Here is a 7,500-nt window from a genome sequence, read left to right on the forward strand (position 1 = left end):
ACGGGGCAAAATCTTTAAGTTCAAAAATATATAATTAAATAATAAAGTGGAAAATACAAGTTAATTAAGAAAAATTGATTGTTAATCTCTCTTTTATCAGATAGATAAAATCAACGAATCTTTATTATGATCATTATCATTAATATTTCAGTATATATATATATGCTTATATATACATACATACATACATATATATATATATATATATATATATATATATATATATATATATATATATATATATATATAATTTTTACTTTTTTTCTGTTTATTGTTCTCATTTTCTCACGTAAAAATGAATAGACGAATAAATAAATAAATAAATAAATAAATATAAAAATACATATAACAAAAATATATTTCTAATCAACTCTCTTATATATATATATCATCCTTTATATATACACAAAAACACATCACCCATATACAATCTTCCCTTCAATCAACCTTTCGTAATTTCATTTCTTGTTATTTCTTATTTTTCTTTTATTGTCTCAAGTGTCTCCCCTTCAATCAACCCTTTGTAATTTCCTTTCTTATTCTTTCTTATTCCTCTTCTTTTATTGTCTCAAGTGTTCAGCTCCAACCAGCGGCCAGTCAGCTTTCTTCTCAGCTGTGTGTTAGAAGCTCAACAAGCAGCAACACTTGCACGCAGCGGTTATCATGCCCGCGGGTAGAAATAGACAGGAAACAGCTGTTTTGGGGGGTTGTGGATGAAATGGGTGATGGGTGGATGAAGGGTGGGGTGGGTGGGTGAGGTGGGTGATGGGTGGGGTGGGTGGGTGAGGTGGGTGATGGGTGGGGTGGGTGGGTGAAGGGTGGGGTGGGTGATGGGTGTGGGTGGCGGGGTGCTTGGGTGAGGTGGGTGATGGGTGGGGTGTGTGATGGGTGGGTGATGGGTGGGGTGGGGTGGGTGAGGTATGTGATGGGTGGGGTGGGGTGGGTGGATGAGAGATTGTGTGAGGTGGATGAGAGGGTGAGAGTGATGAGGTGGGTGATGGGAGGGGTGGGTGGGTTAGATAGTGGGTGAGGTGGATGAGAGGGTGAGAGTGGATGAGGTGGGTGATGGGAGGGTGTGGGTGGGGTGAGATAGTGGGTGAGGTGGATGAGAGGGTGAGAGTGGATGAGGTGGGTGATGGGAGGGGTGGGTGGGTAGAGATAGTGGATGAGGTGGATGAGAGGGTGAGAGTGGATGAGGGGGTGGGGTGGGTGATGGGAGGGGTGGGTGGGTGAGATAGTGGGTGAGGTGGATGAGAGGGTGAGAGTGGATGAGGTGGGTGATGGGAGGGGTGGGTGGGTGAGATAGTGGGTGAGGTGGATGAGAGGGTGAGAGTGGATGAGTTAGATTAAGGGTGGGATGGGTGGGTGAGATAGTGGATGAAGGGTGAGAGGGTGAGAGAGAGGTTGTGGTGAGACGGGTAATGAGTGAAGGGTGAGTGAAAAGATGGGTTGAGTGGATGAAAGAGAGAGTGGGCGTGTATGGAGATGGATGGATGAGCGAGAGGACACGCCACTATGCGGGTATGTCGCCACATGAATGGCTGAACGAGTATGCCCCCATGTGGATGTCTAGCCGCACAAACATTCTCCCTAGTGGATGTCTGGATGACTAGACAGACTGATATGTGACAAGACAAGTTATCCACATGGAAGGATGAACAAAATGTCGATAAATATGACAGCCCAAATGCTCCTCCTGATGAGTGGATGAATGTGGATGACTGAACAGCTGTCCCTCTCTCATGCACTGGATCAGCAGGTGGATCAGACAGGCAGGACATGTTAGTCGAGTGGATAAAAAAATAGCTAGTTGTCATTCCAGGCAGAAAGTGGATATGTGGATGCGTCTCATCCTCTCAGGTGGAGGAGTGGATGAATTAGATATATCCACTATGCATTCGGCTGAAGAGATTGAAGAGGGAGAGGAGAGAAGAGAAGAGAAGGAAGAGGGAGAGAGAAAAGAAGAGAAGAGAAGAGAATAAAGAGAGAGAAAAGAGAATAAAGAGAGAGAAATTAAGGAAGAGGGAGAGAGAATATGAGAGAAGAGAAGAGAAGAGAAGAGAAGAAAGAGAGAGAGAAGAGAAGAGAATAACGAGAGAGAGAGAAGAGAAGGAAGGGAGAGAGAAGAGAGGGAAGAGGGAGAGAGAGGAGAAGAGAAGTGAAGAGAGAGAATGAATAAGAACGAAATCAAAGACCAGAAAAATAAAAGCCAAAAAGAAACAGAAAAAGGAGAGAAAGAGAGAAAGAACGAAAGAAAAGAAAAAGAAAGAAAGAAAAAAAAAGTAATCATAAACACACATATGCAGTAAGGTTTTGCGAGGGGGGTAGGGGGGGGGAGGGCCAGGCAGTGGAAGGAATGCCAGTAGATCCAAAAAAAAAAAAAGAACACAGACGGCAATATTTAAAGGTTTATTTACAAAAAAAGGCATCACAATAGGTTCTGAGACTCACCTACAACATGGCTTCCGTCCCATCAGCTTAATATCATCCTTATCATCATTTTTTTTTTAATAATGAAAAAAAATGTTGTTGACTGTGATCAGGGTTTAGCTTCTCAAAGGATTTTTTTCTTTCTTTCTTCTCTTCCTCCTCCTCTTCTCTCTTTCGCTTCTTTCTCTTCCATTCGCTGTCTTGTCTCCCTCTCTTTCTCTTCTTTTTCCTGTCTTCCTTCCTTCTTGCACGTCTCCTTCTCTTCTCTTTTCTCTTGTTTATTTCTTCGTCTTTTCCGTTATCATTTTCCCTCCTCTCTCACTATTTCACTCACTCTTTTCTTGTGTCTTCTTCCTTCACTCTTTTTCATCTTCTCTCCCTTCCTCTCTTTCTCTCGCTTCTCTCCTTTCCATCTTCGTAATATATATATATACACCCTCTTCAGCCTTTTCTTTCTTTCTCTTTCTATTTCCTTTGCCTTTACTTTGTCTATCTTGTTTCCACCTCCTCTTTCCATAGGAGGGGGGGAGGGGGTGGAAGGAGTCCTAGGGAGGGGGAGGGATAAGGAAGAGGAGGAGGAGGAGGAGGAGGAGGAAACAGGAGAGGGTAGGGGGTAGCGGATCACAGGGGGGGGGGGGGGGGTGTTAGGGAGGAGGACGAGCGGGATAGGTGAGCGGGATAGGTTAGGGGGGGGGAGGGGGGCTTATACGTAGGATCCCCCCACTCCCCTTTTTGTATCATTTACCCCCCCCCCCCCCCACGCTGACTTGGTAACAACATCAAAGGCGCCAGGTTTTGGTATCGGAGAGCGGGGGTGGGGAGGGGGGGGGGGTTGGTGCCCATATAGAAGGACAGGGGGGGGGGGGTTGGTGCCAATATAGAAGGTGAACAAATGAGGGTATTTTCACGAGTTTGATATTTATTTTCCACACACACACACACACATATATATATATATCCCCCCCTTCAAAAAAATGTTCACTTTTATTTTTTTCTTCTTTTATTCTGGCAACACTTGAAAGACACGGAGGCGGCAGGGGGGGGGGGGGAGGGGGTGGGGATGGGGTACGACGAAGATTCATACATATATATATTAATCCACAGCACTGAGATTAACCAGATAAATATCCTATTTTCCTCCCTTTTTCTTCAATCTTTTATTGTTTGTCTCTCATTGTCTTTCCTCCGGCCATTTTTGTTGTTCCAATATATTTTTATTTTTTTCTCCCCTTTTCCAATTGTCTGCCGAGACCTTTACAATAAAAGGCACTTGACAGTAATCCACATTTACGAAAATATATATATATATATATATACATATAATCAAACTATAATTTATTTTTCAGCCACATCCGAATGCTTTCTTTAGCTTCTTGGCCAAATAAATTCCTCCTTTTCTACTTCTTCCACTGGACTAAAATAGATATACGATTATTTATGTATATATAATATAGAAGATACACTTCCTTAAGACTTTCATTCTTCTACGCACACACCGACAGAATTCTAAATATGTACACGTTGATTAGCACCACCAGAGGCCTAAGGCATTTTTCTCCTTCTTCTGCTCTCCATGTCCGTCTCTTGGTCAGGTCACCGTCCTTCGCCGTCGCCTCTGGGCCTATGTTGAAGACACGGAACACTTCTCTCTCTCTCTCCCTCTTCTCTCTTTCTATCTCTTTCTGTCTCTCTCTCCTTCTCTCCGGTCTGGATTCTCTCTCTCTCTCCGCACTGTCTGTCCACGGCTTCCCCCCTCCACCTCATTTGTATGCTTTTCTTGTCTCCTCCTTTTCCTTTTTCCTCCTCCTCCTCCTCCTCCTATTCATCTCCCTCTTCTTCCTCCTACCGCGTCGCACCGCCATCCTCCTCCTCTCCGTCGCTCCAACCCTCCTCCTCCGCCTCCGCCTCCTCCTCCCCCAGGGGCCTCACCTCACCAGTAGGGCGAGTCGTCCACGCTGAGGTGGTTCCACGACGCGAATTCGCTCCACGCGTCCAGGTTCACTTGGTAGGCGTCCCTGGGCTTGGCCTCCTGCTGCTTGGCGCCCTTGGGCCGGAAAGACACCAGCACGTAGTTCAGGTTGTTGTTGTTGTCCCAGAACTCGGCGTCGCTGCAGGTGTAGCACACGCAGAACTCCAGCTTGTCCGCCTGGTTGGACGAGGGCAGCGGCAGGGCGAAGGTGAACGTGTCGTAGAGGTCGTAGGAGGCTCCCGTGGCGGTCGCGGCGGAGGGCACGTAGTCCGCGTAGACGTCGTCGTGCGCGAGCCAGTTGCTGGTCGTGTAGCGCACCTTCACCTGCTTGTGGTACGACAGGTTCCGGACCTGCGGGGGGAGAGCGGGGGTCAGAGGTCAGCCACGGGTCAGAAGAAAGGGGGGAAAGGGGGAAAGAGGAAAAGGGGAAAAGGGGAAAAGGGGGAACGACAGTGCGGGGACACGAAAGCAGTAAGAGAGATAGATGATAATCATATAACAACAAAAGTGGGAAGATTTAAAAAATTCCTATAACATCGTAAAGAGAAAGAAGGGCAATGATATATACTAAAAAAATGAACAAATAAACAATTGAACATCAAGTAAACAAACATCTACAAAAAAAAAAAAAAAAACAATCGGCACAACAAACGAACGCACGAGACTCAAACCCACCTTAACCGTGCCGGTGACTCTGGCTTCGGACTCCTTGATCACCACGTTTTCCAGCGAGACGTTGTTGGTCTCTAACCGGGCCTTCATCCCCAGGTAGTCCGAGGCCGGCTGGCGGAAGGCGAGCTCCCACTGGTCCGCCAGCGCCTCCGCCTTGGCGCCGCCGGTCACCTGGGGGAAGACGAGGACGAAGCCGTGGTCAGTGGGCGGGTCCGAACGCGTGGTAGATAGATAGATAGTAGATAGATAGATAGATAGATAGATAGATAGATAGATAGATAGATAGTAGATAGATAGATAGATAGATAGATAGTAGATAGATAGATAGTAGATAGTAGATAGATAGTAGATAGATAGATAGATAGTAGATAGATAGATAGTAGATAGATAGATAGTAGATAGATAGATAGTAGATAGATAGATAGTAGATAGATAGATAGTAGATAGATAGATAGTAGATAGATAGATAGTAAGATGGAGTGACAGACTGAATGGTTGATACACTCATTGATGGAATGACAGATGGATTGACAGAAAGGGAGACAAAGTAAAACAAAAAAGAAGAAAAGAAAAGAAAAGGAATTGCTTAAAACGAGAAAAAATCGAAAAAGAAGAACGAGAAAAGACGAAAAGACTAAACAACAAAATCCCAAACAACCCCAAAGAGGAGAACGTCCCACCCCCTTACACCCCACCCACCCCCACCCCACACCCATACCCACCTCCACACCCCCACCCACACCCCACCCACACCCCCCTTACCTGCTCCAGGAAGTCGGCGGTCCATCTGGGCGGGCAGTCGGACCGTTCTGTGAGGAGGCGGACTTCTGTGAGCGGGCGACCTTGGTCATCGGCGAACACCACTCTCTTTTTTAACCGGGTCGGCGAGACGGCGCCCCCCTGGCGGTTGGGGGGGGGGGGGGGGGGGAGAGGGGAGAAAAAAGGGGGGAAGGGGGAAGTATTAGATATCTGGCTGATCGATAAGGGAGGTGATGGTTTATGGATGATTTGTTGATGGCACTGATGTAAAAAAAAAAAAAAAAAAAAAAAAAAAAAAAAAAAATATATATATATATATATATATATATATATATATATATATATATATATATATATATATATATATATATATATATATATATATCTTTCTCTCTAACACATACAAATATACACTCATTCACACACACAAACAAACACACAGACACACACACACACACAAACACAAACACAAACACTGACACACACACACAAACACACACACACACAGACACACACACAAACACAGACACACACACACACACACACACACACACACACACACACATCCTTCCCTCCTCCCTCACACCTTCACACCTTCACACCCTCACCCACCTTCCTCCTCGTCCCCCTCACACTCACCTCATACTCGTCCTCCTGGCGTGCGACGAGGCATGACTTGATGGGCTGCAAGGTGAGCGTGGGCGTCTCCACCACCTTCTTGGGGGGGGACCGCCTACTGCTCGCCCGCCTGTGCCAGAAGAAGAAGGGGGGGGGGGAGAATATCGTTAAGTCTCGTAATGGGGTTTTGCAATGGGCCTTTGCGTGAATATTAATCTAAAAAAAAAAGCCTTTCGTTATGGGTTTTCTAATGGCTATGGTTGAATGGATATTAATAAAAAAAACCTTCGCTTGGTTTTGTAATGTTTTTTTTTATAATAGGCTTATGGTTGAATATCAATAAAAACAACCTTACGTTGGGTTTTGTAATAAAGTCTATGGTTAAATGAACATCAATAAAAAAAAGACTTTCGTTGGGTTTTGTGGGTTTATGGTTGAAGGAATATTCATTTAAAAAACACCTTGCGTTGGCTCTTGTAATGGGTTTGGTAACAGGTCTATGGTTGAATGAATATCAATTTGATAATAAGGCCTTCGTCAGGTTTAACGACCAGTTTATGGCTTCGTGGTTGAATAAAATGACAATAAAAATGTTCCCCTTCGTTAGGATCTGAAACCAGACCATCCTCTTATCTTTGAACCAAAGATAAGAGCTACAAAGGGAAAAAAAAGGTGATAATAATAATAATAACTCCCATAACACCCCCTTCTCCCCCACCCCCCACCCCGCCTACCCCTAATAACTCCCATAACACCCCCTTCTCCCCCACCCCCCACCCCACCTACCCCTAATAACTCCCTTAGCACACCCTTCTCCCCCACCCCGACCCGCCCACCCCGACCCGACTTCCCCCACCCGCCTACCCCCACCCGACTTCCCCCCCCCCGCCTACCCCGACCCGCCCACCCCGACCCCACTTCTCCGACCCCGAACTCACCGAAAAGTGTTTCTGGAGAAGAGTCCCTGGCTGTACTCCGACGAGCAGGACGCCGACAGCGGACCCCCGTCGACCCCGCTTCTGAAACTGCTGGGGAAGTGACTGCTGTGGCTG

At 45.9% G+C, this 7,500-nt stretch overlaps 1 protein-coding gene and 1 long non-coding RNA gene across 2 annotated transcripts in view; one reads left to right on the forward strand and one right to left on the reverse strand.

Moving 5' to 3' along the window:
• The window catches only part of LOC138866489 (uncharacterized), a 216,396-nt gene that overhangs the window by 191,221 nt on the left and 17,675 nt on the right, over window positions 1–7,500 (forward strand). The gene's annotated exons all lie outside the window — the stretch shown is intronic.
• The window catches only part of Gbs-70E (Glycogen binding subunit 70E), a 16,886-nt gene continuing 11,782 nt past the window's right edge, over window positions 2,397–7,500 (reverse strand). The window contains exons 2-6 of the mRNA XM_070139541.1: window positions 7,387–7,500; window positions 6,470–6,578; window positions 5,834–5,971; window positions 5,075–5,242; window positions 2,397–4,750 (exon numbers count right to left, since the gene is read on the reverse strand). The exon at window positions 7,387–7,500 is cut by the window's right edge and continues 356 nt beyond it. Of these exons, the coding sequence (XP_069995642.1) occupies window positions 4,361–4,750; window positions 5,075–5,242; window positions 5,834–5,971; window positions 6,470–6,578; window positions 7,387–7,500 (919 nt within the window). The 3' untranslated portion in view covers window positions 2,397–4,360. The remainder of the gene's footprint in view (window positions 4,751–5,074; window positions 5,243–5,833; window positions 5,972–6,469; window positions 6,579–7,386) is intronic.

This window comes from Penaeus vannamei, chromosome 3, assembly GCF_042767895.1.
Source record: "Penaeus vannamei isolate JL-2024 chromosome 3, ASM4276789v1, whole genome shotgun sequence".
Taxonomy (NCBI): domain Eukaryota; kingdom Metazoa; phylum Arthropoda; class Malacostraca; order Decapoda; family Penaeidae; genus Penaeus; species Penaeus vannamei.